This window comes from Dermacentor albipictus, chromosome 7, assembly GCF_038994185.2.
Source record: "Dermacentor albipictus isolate Rhodes 1998 colony chromosome 7, USDA_Dalb.pri_finalv2, whole genome shotgun sequence".
NCBI lineage: Eukaryota > Metazoa > Arthropoda > Arachnida > Ixodida > Ixodidae > Dermacentor > Dermacentor albipictus.
The window spans coordinates 80,288,178-80,301,776 of NC_091827.1; the positions used below are offsets into that span (position 1 = coordinate 80,288,178).

Sequence of the window (13,599 nt, forward strand, 5' to 3'; positions counted from 1 at the left end):
AAAATTATCAAACGGCTCATTGAGCGAAAAAGCCGGCGTCTGTCGTCTGTAGCAGCGAAACGGCGCCTAAATTACTACTGGCTGGGATGCCATGGCTCAAGCACGCCTTGACAGAGATGAGTGGCCGAAGGGAACACCTGCTGCTTTAGTGGCACGCCAGGTGTTCCGTGAGAAGAGAGATCGTAGCGGTGATGCCATATCGCCCACGCACTTAGAAGCCTATGCTATCCGCGTGTTCCTTGTCCTCGCAAGTTTTCGTCTGCGCTCTAACTGCACCTCGTTAAGGTCAAATCAAAACTAGCCAAGCATCACAACACAGCCGCTTGCCCGCGGGGGGTTGATAACTCGAAGCAGCACTCAGCGGTGTTCAAATGCATATTATTGCTTTTGCATTCGCAAATCAAAAGAAGTGCTTAGGTGTTTTCCAACTTTCCCCTCGTCTACCTGTCAGCTTTGCTGCCTTAAGTACTGCGTTAGCTCAGAGGCTATGCCCTCGTAGTGGTAAGCATGCGATGGTCGGTTAGAATCGGCTGCACCGGCTTCATTCCGATAAGCGGAGCATTGCAAACACGCACGCGTGTCATGAGTTGGGTGCATTTAAGGAACCCCACGTTATTATGCGGGCTGCCTCATCATATTTTCATATCAAAATTTCGAATCTCATATTTAATAATTCTGTTAGCAGATATAAATGGAAAGATACAGGGATGATAAATGTATACAACAGAGCAAGTGATCTCATTGGCCAATTTTAACAATTGGATCTTCGATTCAGCTGAACACGGGTTGAGTAATAAATGTACTTCCATTCTTGCAGTTTCTAAGCACTAAGGATAATATATGGACATACAGTACGTCGGCAATGGAACATGCAAGGTGTAAAGTCGACCATATGAAGAGTATCTCAAACAAAAGCATTTTCTTCACACGATCATCTTATGATGACAAAAAAAGGTAAGGCCTTCATATTTCTTACAAAAATGTTGCACTGCATCTTCTCCTTCTTTATTAGGCATTGGACTGTTATCAAGCTGGAGGGACTGTTTAGAAAACAAGAAAAACAGGTGATGCAGATCTTCAGCCGAGGTACGCAGAAAAGCTAACATATTTTTGTTTATTTTGAATATGGCATGATTAGGAAAGTTAGAGGTTAAATGTTGTCGAGATGTGCCAAATTAATTTTTTTAATGTCGGCAATTCCATGCGAAGCTTGCAGACTATCCATTCAATATACAGAGGTCAGACCTATTGAACGTCTGTCTGTGCGTCTGTCTGTCTGTCTGTCTGTCTGTCTGTCTGTCTGTCTGTCTGTCTGTCTGTCTGTCTGTCTGTCTGTCTGTCTGTCTGTCTGTCTGTCTGTCTGTCTGTCTGTCTGTGTCTGTCCGTCCGTCCGTCCGTCCGTCGGTCCGTCCGTCTGTCTGTCTGTCTGTCTGTCTGTCTGTCTGTCTGTCTGTCTGTCTGTCTGTCTGTCTGTCTGTCTGTCTGTCTGTCTGTCTGTCTGTCTGTCTGTCTGTCTGTCTGTTTGTCTGTCTGTCTGTCTGTCTGTCTGTCTGTCTGTCTGTCTGTCTGTCTGTCTGTCTGTCTGTCTGTCTGTCTGTCTGTCTGTCTGTCTGTCTGTCTGTCTGTCTGTCTGTCTGTCTGTCTGTCTGTCTGTCTGTCTGTCTGTGCAGCCTCCTAAACCCCCCTCCCCATGTAACCCATGTTGTCAGCCAGCTTCAGCAGGTACGTACCCAGGATTCTTTTCGGGGGGGCGGGGGGGGTAGGGGCACCCAACCAAACATAACCTTATTATGTACATATGGGGGTGTACCGTTACTAGTACAAATGTGAATCATTCGTTCATTCGACATACAGACGCATAAACTCGCAAACGACAATTTAAATAAGGTGTATCTTACAGGCACGCCTGCGAGATAGACCACTCATTTACTTTGCAAACAAGGAACCACATCAAATAGACTCGCGCTTCAAAGAAGCGCAGAAAAAACACTGCCAAGGACAAATAAACAAGGGAAAGTGTAAAATGAGAATTTCTAGTAGCGCTCTTTCTTTAATTAGCTCAGGAAGAATTATAGGAACATATATATTTCCGGAACACTCAGTACATTCGGATCCCTCGTTTACTGTTCTTCGAAGTGCCAAAATCAGCTCGTGTTGTTATTTGGGAGGTTGGGTAGCGATGCGGGGTCACCACTCCTGCATAACAGCGTAGAGCGCCGGATGCTGCTGTTCTAGACGTACTGCGCCCACCACGGAAGGTTAGAAAAACACGAGAAGTGACCATCATTCAGAACACACGAAATTGTTCCCCACTTCCGGCGGCGTCCCTACCTCCTTTTTAAATAAAGAGATATTGGTCTATAAGTATTTTCACATTAAGGGGAAAATTTGTTAATTTTCGCTTTTCCATCTTCTTTTGTTGTTGCCTTGGCCCACGCAGTTGTCGCGTGTCATCTTTCTTCGTCCGTTGTTTTATTTGGAGCCTTTGTTGTAATCTCTCCCTTAGAAGATCGCCTAATTTCTCAACTTGTTTCGAGTTCTTGTTTGTTCTTGTTCGAATCTTGTTTCGAGTTGTCAATATTGCAGGACAAATGTTGTACGCTTAAGGAAAAGCCAGAAGAGGCAACGGATCACATTCATATTGCTTATGGGCTTAACGGTGATTGCCGGGTCTGATAATAGACGCTGTTTCGCATTATTCAATTTTCCACCTTATCTAACCCATATCCCGGGTATACGGTTCCGAGAATCTGCAAGCGTCGCCGCGAGCCGTCACTCGACGATGTAATAAAGCAAAACGAAAAGTTAAACGCAACTGGAGTTTTCTCCGGCCGCAACTCCTTCCAAGAGCATACAGACCAGCTGACTACGAACTGAATTCCTTTCTTGGTCCCTGGACCTGTAAACACAAAGAGGGTTGAATTAACGAAGCAACAGCGATGCTCATGAACGTTGAATCGATGGTGAAAACTCATCTCGAGTAAGTCGCGAGAGTACCGAATCTATGCCAAAACTGGCCCTCACAGCCCACGAGATCCCGATAACTACCGCCACCCTAAAGGAGTGAAAAAAATTGACGATTTAGCTCTGTGTAGACGGAATGTGGATGGAACAGTCAAAGTTCTCAAGCAAAAATCACAGTGCATCGCGTCCACCGCGGGTCGTCCCGAAGATAGGACAATATCGGGTGGACCCGCGGTAAGGTGAAGCAGGCGCTGTCAGAAGCTTCTCTCTCGCTACGCAGAGCCTTATGGAGTCCTACGCCAAGCTAACGACGTAAATTACGACATTTTGCCGCTGCACTTTAATGCGTCCTCGAATTAGATGCCTGTCGACGTCGTACACATTTCGCGGCGAAAGCCATACTTCGCTCGAAATCCTTCGCCTGCCACGCGCCGAGATAGTGCTTTGCCACCCGGGGGTCCTGTTAGGGATGGAGGAAAGAAGAGAAAGAAAGAAGAAGATCGGAGACGCTGGCTGCTGCGCGTTGTTAGGGGTCAGCCATATAAACTATTCTGACTCATCCTGTATATATATCGTAGACATAGTTTTTCTAGATTTGCAACATCCCCGTAACAATATATATATACCGGGTGATACTGCTTGGCTTGGCAGCAGTTTATAGAATTCATCCTAATAAAGCATAAAATAATTGCTAATCCAGCTCACGGCGTTTGTATTGCGTAAAACTTTATTACACCAGAAATTTACCAGCCCCCAAATTCATGCGGGCAAAAATAAATAAAATAAGAGAGGAGATTTAAGTCCTGTTTTCGGGTCTCTGCTCATATATTATGATAGAAACATTTTCCTCTAGTTAAGACCACTATTTTATTTTCGATTGCCTTTTTCCTGAAACGATTGCGTTGCGCCACTACGGGGAACTTGACAACGGTCATGTGGTTTGAAGAAAATGTATTGATTTAAATAAGGGCTATTAATATATATATATATATATATATATATATATATATATATATATAGCTATTCTGGTGGTTAGCTTCCCACGCTATGCGTGCCGCCCTCGCACCTGTTTAAGCTTTTCCTAGACGCTGGAGCTATACTACTATGTCCGCGCAACCTTGAGCGATCGGAAAGCGCGTTTTCCCCTCTTGGCCGGGAGAGAAGGGAGGCTTCGTTCCGGCCGCGAAGCTCCCCACATCTCAGTAAGGTGCCTGGTGGTGGTCTCGTGCTGACAATGCCCTCTCAGTTAGGGCATATTTCCCCCCTCATCTTTCCACCCCCTTTTTCCCAAGTAATTGGGAAAAACCAATTCGACTGTCGCAGACAACATGAGTTCCTTCCCACGTAAGTATGAGGCTCAGAGCAGGAGCTATGGCGCTTGAAAGAAACCTGGGGCCTGACGAACCAACCGACTGAGCTATCTTTCCGGGCAACATCCAAGGGTCATGAGTTCAAATCACCTGTCATGTTCCTTTTCTTCCTTTTTTTTCTTTTTAATGTCTTTTCCTTTATTTTATGACTGTACACGAACCCTCCTAAAAAAATTATATACATCCTCAATTAGGTAGGACGACACATGTGCAAGTCATAAATACCAGGTTCTCTAGTCGAGTGTCATCCGTGCGGTATAACCGAGCTCAGATTGATCAACCATGACTGATCAAATAGGGCACCACTGTAGGTTAAATGAGGCGTACAACTCCTGCAGGACCCGCCGTGGTTGCTCAGTGGCTGTGGTGTTAGACTGCTGAGCACGAGGGCGCGGGATCGGATCCCGGCCACGGCGGCCGCACTTCGATGGGGGCGAAATGCGAAAACACCCGTGTACTTAGAATTAGGTGCATGTTAAAGAACCCCAGGTGGTCGAAATTTCCGGAGTCCCCCACTACGGCGTCCCTCATAATCAGAAAGAGGTTTTGTCACGTAAAACCCCATTATTTAATTTTTTAATTTACCTACTGCGGGGACGGTAGAGTATTTGTCTCCCGTGCAAGAGGACCGTGGTTCAATTCCCGGTGCCGCGCAATTCTCCAACGGAAAATACAAAAAAAACCGTTTGTTGAGAAAATTGCACAAACAGGCTTGGAGTGCGGCCTGAACCCGGCGACCAGAACCGGTAACGCACTCCCTCACCAGAGCAGGGTTGGCCACCCTGGTGCAATACTTGGCCACAACCTCCCATATGAATAAAACAATCAAACCCCGGCCCTCAGTCCCCAGCAGCCGCGAAGCAACTGACCACGGCGGCGGTCAGATCTGTGACGCTGCAGAGGGTGCTAAGAATACCTGGCTCCGGACAGGCCGCCATTGGAATCTGAACCTGACAACGTTTAACGTTAGAACGTTATCTAGTGAAGCGAGTCTAGCAGTGTTATTGGAGGAATTAGAGGGTAGTAAATGGGATATAATAGGGCTCAGTGAGGTTAGGAGGACAAAAGAAGCATATACAGTGCTAAAAAGCGGGCACGTACTGTGCTACCGGGGCTTAGCGGAGAGACGAGAACTAGGAGTCGGATCCCTGATTAATAAGGAAATAGCCGGTAACATACAGGAATTCTATAGCATTAACGAGAGGGTGGCAGGTCTTGTTGTGAACCTAATAAGAGGTACAAATTGAAGGTGGTACAAGTCTATGACCCTACATGCAGTCGTGATGACCAGGAAGTCGAAAGCTTTTATGAAGACGTGGAATCGGCGATGGGTAAAGTCAAAACAAAATACACTATACTGATGGGCGACTTCACTGCCAGGGTACGCAAGAAGAAGGCTGGAGACAAGTCAGTGGGGGAATATGGCATAGGCTCTAGGAATAGCAGAGGAGAGTTATTAGTAGAGTTTGCAGAACAGAATAATATGCGTATAATGAATACCTTTTTCCGCAAGCGGGTTAGTCAAAAGTGGACGTGGAGGAGCCCGAATGGTGAGACTAGAAATGAAATCGACTTCATACTCTGCGCGAACCCTGGCATCATACAAGATGTAGACGTGCTCGGCAAGGTACGCTGCAGTGACCATAGGATGGTAAGAACTCGAATTAGCCTAGACTTGAGGAGGGAACGGAAGAAACTGGTATACAAGAAGCCAATCAATCAGTTAGCGGTAAGAGGGAAACTAGAGGAATTCCGGATCAAGCTACAGAACAGGTATTCGGCTTTAACTCAGGAACAGGAACTTAGTGTTGAAGCAATGAACGACAATCTCATGGGCATCATTAAGGAGTGCGCAATAGAAGTCCGTGGTAACGCCGTTAGACAGGAAACCAGTAAGCTATCGCAGGAGACAAAAGATATGATCAAGAAACGCCAATGTATGTAAGCCTCTAACCCTACAGCTAGAATAGAACTGGCAGAAATTTCTAAGTTAATCAACAAGCGTAAGACAGCGGGCATCAGGAACTATAATATGGATAGAATCGAACAGGCTCTCAGGAACGGAGGAAGCCTAAAAACAGTGAAGAAGAAACTAGGAATAGGCAAGAATCAGATGTGTGCGTTGAGAGACAAAGCCGGCAATATCGCTACTAATATGGATGAGATAGTTCAAGTGGCTGAGGAGTTCTACAGATATTTATATAGTACCAGTGGCACCCACCACGATCATGGAAGAGAGAATAGCCTAGAGGAATTCGAAATCCCGCAGGTAACGCCAGAAGAAGTAAAGAAAGCCTTAGGAGCTATGCAAAGGGGGAAGGCAGCTGGGTAGGATCAGGTAACAGCACATTTATTGAAGGATGGTGGTCATGTTGGTCTAGAGAAACTGGCCACCCTGTATACGCAATGCCTCATAACCTCGAGCGTACCGAAATCTTGGAAGAACGCTAACATAATCCTAATCCATAAGAAAAGGGACGCCAAAGACTTGAAAAATTATAGACCGATCAGCTTGCTGTCCGTTGCCTACAAAGTATTTACTAAGGTAATCGCAAATAGAATCAGGAAAACCTTAGACTTCTGTCAACCAAAGGACCAGGCAGGATTCCGTGAAGGCTACTCAATAATAGACCATATTCCCACTATCAATCAGGTGATAGAAAAATGTGCAGAATATAACCAACCCTTATATATAGCTTTCATTGATTACGAGAAAGCGTTTGATTCAGTCGAAACCTCAGCAGTCATGGAGGCATTACGGAATCAGGGTGTAGATGAGCCATATGTAAAAATACTGGAAGATATCTATAGCGGCTCGACAGCCACCGTAGTCCTCCAAAAAGAAAGCAACAAAATACCAATGAAGAAAGGCGTCAGACAGGGAGATACGATCTCTCCAATGCTATTCACCGCGTGTTTACAGGAGGTATTCAGAGACCTGGATTGGGAAGAATTGGGGATAAAAGTTGATGGAGAATACCTTAGCAACTTGCGATTCGCTGATGATATTGCCTTGCTTAGTAACTCAGGAGACCAATTTCAATGCATGCTCACTGACCTGGAGAGGCAAAGCAGAAGGGTGGGTCTGAAAATTAATCTGCAGAAAACTAAAGTAATGTTTAACAGTCTCGAAAGAGAACAGCAGTTTACGATAGGTAGCGAGGCACTGGAAGTGGTAAGGGAATACATCTACTTAGGGCAGGTAGTAACCACGGATCCGGATCATGAGTCTGAAATAACCAGAAGAATGAGAATGGGCTGGGGTGCGTTTGGCAGGCATTCTCAAATCATGAACAGCGGGTTGCCATTATCCCTCAAGAGGAAAGTGTATAATAGCTGCGTCTTACCAGTACTCACCTACGGGGCAGAAACCTGGAGGCTTACGAAAAGGGTTCTACTCAAATTGAGGACGACGCAACGAGCTATGGAAAGAAGAATGATAGGTGTAACGTTAAGGGATAAGAAAACAGCAGATTGGGTGAGGGAACAAACGCGAGTTCATGACATCTTAGTTGAAATCAAGAAAAAGAAATGGGCATGGGCGGGACACGTAATGAGGAGGGAAGAGAACCGATGGTCATTAAGGGTTACGGACTGGATTCCAAGGGAAGCGAAGCGTAGCAGGGGGCGGCAGAAAGTTAGGTGGGCGGATGAGATTAAGAAGTTTGCAGGGACGACATGGCCACAATTAGTACATGACCGGGATTGTTGTAGAAGTATGGGAGAGGCCTTTGCCCTGCAGTGGGCGTAACCAGGCTGATGATGACGATGATGATGATGATGATTTCTGTCAAAGGCGTCCATGGACAACAACGGCACCGCCCAGTGGCGCTGATGCGCTGACGTGAGAGCGTCGCATGCTGGATAAAATTTGATCATGCGGATGTATATCTCTCCAATCTCTCCACCACACGGCCTCGGTTGCCTGGTGCACTGCACAAGTCCTCGCAGGTTTCGCACCGCGCGCACGTGCGTGTGGACGTTTTATACGAAGGACATCTGCACGATGTACACGCTTCGATCTGCCTTGATGAAGATCTGTGTGGTTGACGACTATTTGCGTGGCTGCGACGGGTCGAAAGGGAAGTGTCTGCTTAGCCATGTACGTGACGCAGAGCAGCTAATCGGAGACGACATCGTATATGCTGCCGGAAAAAATTGTCGGCACATACGACGCTTGTTGGCTAAAGTCATTTTTTGCAGTTTTCCACGAAATGGCTGCTTTATATCCGCATTCTTTGCTGGCCACCACGGACTTTCATCGGCACTGTGCGGAGATATACAAAATATATCACTGCATAGCACAAATAGGACATATCTGCACAGCTTTGGCTAGTACGTCCCCTGCAATATTGAATAGCAGCGGCAGCGTAAATAGCTTGGTGATTTTTCAACAGCGATCAAGAGACGGAAGCAGATAGCATGAGCAATCATTTTTGCTTCACCAATGCTGGCGCGGCCGTTGCTTAGTGGTTATCGTGCAAGGATGCTATGCACGAGGTCGCAGGATCGAATCGCAGCCACGGCGGCATCCATTCGATGGGGGCGAATAGGGGGAACACTCGGGTACTTTTATTTAGGTGGGTGTTAAAGAACCTCAGGTGTTCCAAATTATGCAGGAATCCTCCACTACGAGGTGACTTATAATCAGATAGTGGTGTTGGCACGTAAACCCCCATTATTTACGTATTTCTAGCACCATGAAGACATGGGCATGTATCTCCCAGTAACTCGATCGATTGGTGCAGTGGTGATGCAGGAATGAACTCCGGTCACGCCCAGTGCTTCGTGCATATATTCAATTTCTCGACGCACACCTACTCCGACCATTGCTAGCCCATCCAACAAAAAAAAAATTTCAGTTCTTGGGCAGCGCACATACAAACGAAACACAAGGAAAAAGACAGGATTCAAGCCGTGGTGTAACAATCGAAATAATTTATTTAAAGGAAAAATAATATATACCCACTAATCGTGAAACTCATGTTGTGTATTCCATGTAAAATCTCCTCATACACTCACGAGCCATCAATGAACGACATCTCTGTGTTTGCCTCTTGTTTACTTACCCTCTTCGGCCCCCTGTGGTAATCCCTGTCTCTCGTCCGCCTTTTTCGTACCATTTTGTTGCATTTTGTTGGGAAGTGGTAGAATTTTGCTGGTGGCATCAACCCTCTCGTGCTTACATTGCAATTGTGGCAGTTAACAACACAACAGTACATACCATTCTTCCGAAAAGGCGCCATCGCAAACAAGAGACGTTGCACGCGTAGCAGGAGCATTGCGCCAGCACGACCTTGAAGAGGTGTGGCGGAAACGTACACCCGTCGGAGGTGAAATCCTTTCGCCGGGGGAGGAATGAGCGCTGGCACCTAGGGCACGGAGTAAGGCATTCAGGAGGTGAAACTCCCGTCAGCGCGAGCGAGCGCGGGCGACCTGATAAGGTCACAATTGTATGCGCCGACGGGGCCGTATACAGTGACGGCGCCATGCGACGCGTCGTAGAAGCCGCAGCGAAAAAGAAAAAATCAGCGCCCGCGCAGGCGACTCCGGCGCGCTCCCAACGGTGGTATATTCTTTCCAGGCCTCCAGGCGCCGCCAGCATGATAACGGCTCCGCGAGCTTGTGACCTTTTCTGGTCGCCGCAAGCAGTGGAGTTTCCACTCCTAAATGTTTCTTTCTCCGTGACCTAGGGTGAAACCTGACGTGCGGACGTGAATACAAGGCGTTTACTACACATGCTCAATGAAGTAACAAACAAGCAAATCTCTTGTAATAGAAGCACGATAATTACTTCGCTGTAATGTGACATGCGTGGACCTTTCTTTGCTGCTAAACAAAGAACTACAAGTTTATCTAATACATGCGCTCCATCTGCAGGCAATATCAGTTGGTTCCATCAGGTCTGTGGTAGCGCAGTCTTTCTTTATTCTGCCCGAAATCATGATTCTCCAAAGCCTCGGAGCGCGCGTGCAAGATTTACAATGCGCAGGAAAGTGCGTAATACGGTTGTTCCTTATTGAAAGCTCTTGTTCCCTTGCACGATCAAAAAAGTAGCGGCTAGTTTGCTGGATATAAGACTTACCATGAGTGATACATTGTGCGTTGTCTTTTCTTTTCAGGGGAGCGAATTTGTGTGTGCGCGAAGTGCAAAAACGCCTATGTACCATGCATGGTATGCACGTGAAAAAAAAACCACAGGTGGTTAGGATAAATGCTAAGCTCCCCACTACGACGTGTCTAATATTCACATTGTAGTTTGGTCTCGTAATTGTCCTGACTTTAACTTGTTATTGAGTTTTTATAAACATCGAATATTTAAGCTTAGCAAGTTGTACAAAAATGCGTTAAAATCTCATGAACGAAAGAATGGTCTATACAATCCCTGCGTTGTTCCAAGTAAGCCAACTTAGTAACCCATGTTGCAAAATCAACATGAATGTCATGTACCGCCTTGTTGAATGGAAGTGCTAATACTGTTTGCTGCATGTGCAAACAGGGGCAGCGTTGGATCTCTATAAGAATGGCCTAGCCGATATTCGACCCACGTGATTTATCTTAGGCCATCATTGAGCCAGGAATGAGAATGGCACAGCCCATATCAGAACCAGGCTGTCAACTTTACGCCCTGACTTGGCCGGGAACTGCCAATACGTATCGAACGTTGGCCTGAGCTTACGTGTCACCTCTGTACGACCTGTGTACCTGTGCATATTGAAGTCTTCCTTATGACGTGGCCTAGAAACCGAAGTTCTTTTTAAGCAAAGTGACGTTGTTCTGCTTCAGGCTCAGCCCACATGTCATGAGGGCATTTAGTCCTCTCTGAAACTGCTTAAGCTGGCCGTCATAGTTTGAGGCAAAGACGACGATGTCATTAAGATAGTATAAACAGGTCTGTCATTTCAAGCCAGGGAATACATTCTCCATTACGCGTCGGAAAGTGGCGGGTGCGATCAACGACCAAATGACATGACCTTGAACCTATAGACGCCGTCTGGCGCGGTACAGCCGGTCTGCTATAAATCCCACCTGTCTACTTCGATTTTCAAAAAGCCTGCCTGGACTTACACGGACGAAATCTTGTAAAATAGCGTTCTTCCAGCGCGTCCCCTATATGTGGCACGTGATACAAGCCCTTCTTCGCGACCTAAGGTAGTGATGGTATACGTCTTTATGAATAGTTCCCTTCCGGTGGCGATAGTCTATGCAAAAACGCAAATTTGCATCCTTCTCCTTCCCTTATAATACAGGAGATGCCCGTGGACTATTGTATGCCTGGATGATTTCGTAGCGCATTATTTTGTAAACTTTCTTGCTTTATACCTTCTCCTTCTTTTATCAAGACTGAGCACACGCTTTGACAAAGTCGTCGAGTGTATTGTTCAATTATTACGTTATGCTTACCTACTGCCGTTTACTGAATTTTTTTGATGACGAAAACAGTGTTTGTATTGTTTGAGGAAACGTTTGAGTTGCTCGTAATGTTTTTTTGGGAAACTCCTCTTCTTACTGATCGCTGGTTCGGCAACTCAGGCTCTCGTGGAAGGTTAACTAGAATGCGACAGGACAGAGGCATTGCTTAATGCCATACGGCAGAACTCATACTTATCGAGCAATGCAGCGACAGACAATGTTCTTGAAGGCAGGGTTATTTGACAGGGGTAGTGCTATTGCTGAGAGTTTCGCTGCTTCGGCAAAATACCACAGACCTACATATTGTCCTACGTTGCTACGGCACTTGCTTTCGAAGGTCACTTATAGGCCTGGAGACAAGACGATGACTGTATGACACCGATGCAATGACCATAGAATGACCAAGAAGAAATGATAGCCAAGGGACGATGTGGGTGTATATTACCATGGCATGACAATAATGAGATATGTATCCTGACAATATAGATGACGGTATAACGACAGCAACGTGACGATAGAGTACTATAAGATGACGATGATGATGTGATGACGATGTCGTGACGATGATAGTGTGACGTCAACCAGATGAAGAAGTGGCAATAACGACAACAGCATGATGAGTACGGTGTGACAATGGTTTACATTAGATGCATATTAGTGTCTGTGTGGCGATGATGCAATTACCACAGCAGCAATCTTTACTGTTCAATGACGGCGCCATGGTAACGATACAATTACGAACGAGCAATGGCACCGACAGATAGAAGAGATGGTGTGGCACGACGACAACGCTACGATGACGACAGCGTGATACAGTCGGATGTGGAAGTTAAACACCACAACGGCAGTTAATTTACGGTACGACAACGAATATATGAATAAGATGCAGTGACAACGATGACATGGTATTGGCACAAGGTTACTTGGGTCACGACGAGATTAAAGGAAAGACAGGGAGGTTAACCATAGATTATCTCCGGTTGATTGCCCTGTACCGGGGAGGGGCAAAGGTATGCGATAAGTGAGAGAGAAGAAAAGGATTCAAGAAAGGCATAAAAACAACACACGATAGAAAACTGTTTCTGCCAGACCCGTCACGGAGTCTGCGAAGGCGTTCCTAGTGTTACTCAGTGCCACCGTCCAATCCTACGCCACACAGTGTGCAGCCACAACTTGTCAAAAAGTCCTGTGTCTTTTATGTAGCGCAGCACCACTTTTTAGCGGATCCCGCTGATGTTCGCGCTGGCCAATTTCCAAGGATGTTGTTTTCCGTTCGTGGGCGCTTGTTCAATTGGTCTAGACTGGGTAAGAGGACTGCTCTGTGTGGGCTGCAACGAGGCCACTCACAAATACGTTGTGCGATTGGTTTATTGCACCTGCAGAAGTAACATCACAAAACTGTGATGACCACGAACTCAAGGTACGTTATCTCATTGCCGTTGTGCCGTCGTCGTTATACTGCCTTCGTCGCTCCGCAGAAGTATTGTTTTTCGGTCATACTATAGCATTATCAAGCAGTTGGCATTATATTGTGACGTGGTAGTGATGTATAAAGAACATAGTAGCAATACTGTGATAGACTTTTATAGGGCGAACCGGTATCCACAAAAAACAATCAACACTTAAAGAACGGCGACAGCGGCGAATACAGTCGACGATCGTCGAAATCTGATCAGCGGGTCAAGCGCGTCAGCTTTTATACATCAGTCATCGAACGTTCCAGAGAAATCACTGGGACCCACATTCCCCAACGTTGTACACTATTCGCACCGCGTATACATGCAATCAGATTAGACAAGCTTCGATGGCAAACATCGGATGGAACCATCGATACATTCCAGAAATTTCCGAT

The 13,599-nt window shown here is 46.2% G+C and overlaps 1 protein-coding gene across 4 annotated transcripts in view; it reads left to right on the forward strand.

The window, feature by feature from the left end:
- The window catches only part of LOC135898983 (uncharacterized), a 115,307-nt gene that overhangs the window by 79,806 nt on the left and 21,902 nt on the right, over window positions 1-13,599 (forward strand). For 3 of the 4 annotated variants that reach the window (XM_065428239.2, XM_065428240.2, XM_065428238.2), the window contains exon 6: window positions 818-954. In XM_065428239.2, the coding sequence (XP_065284311.2) occupies window positions 818-954 (137 nt within the window). Of the gene's footprint in view, window positions 1-817; window positions 955-1,012; window positions 1,087-13,599 lie in introns of all 4 variants that reach the window. The other variant, XM_065428237.2, reaches the window with a different exon arrangement.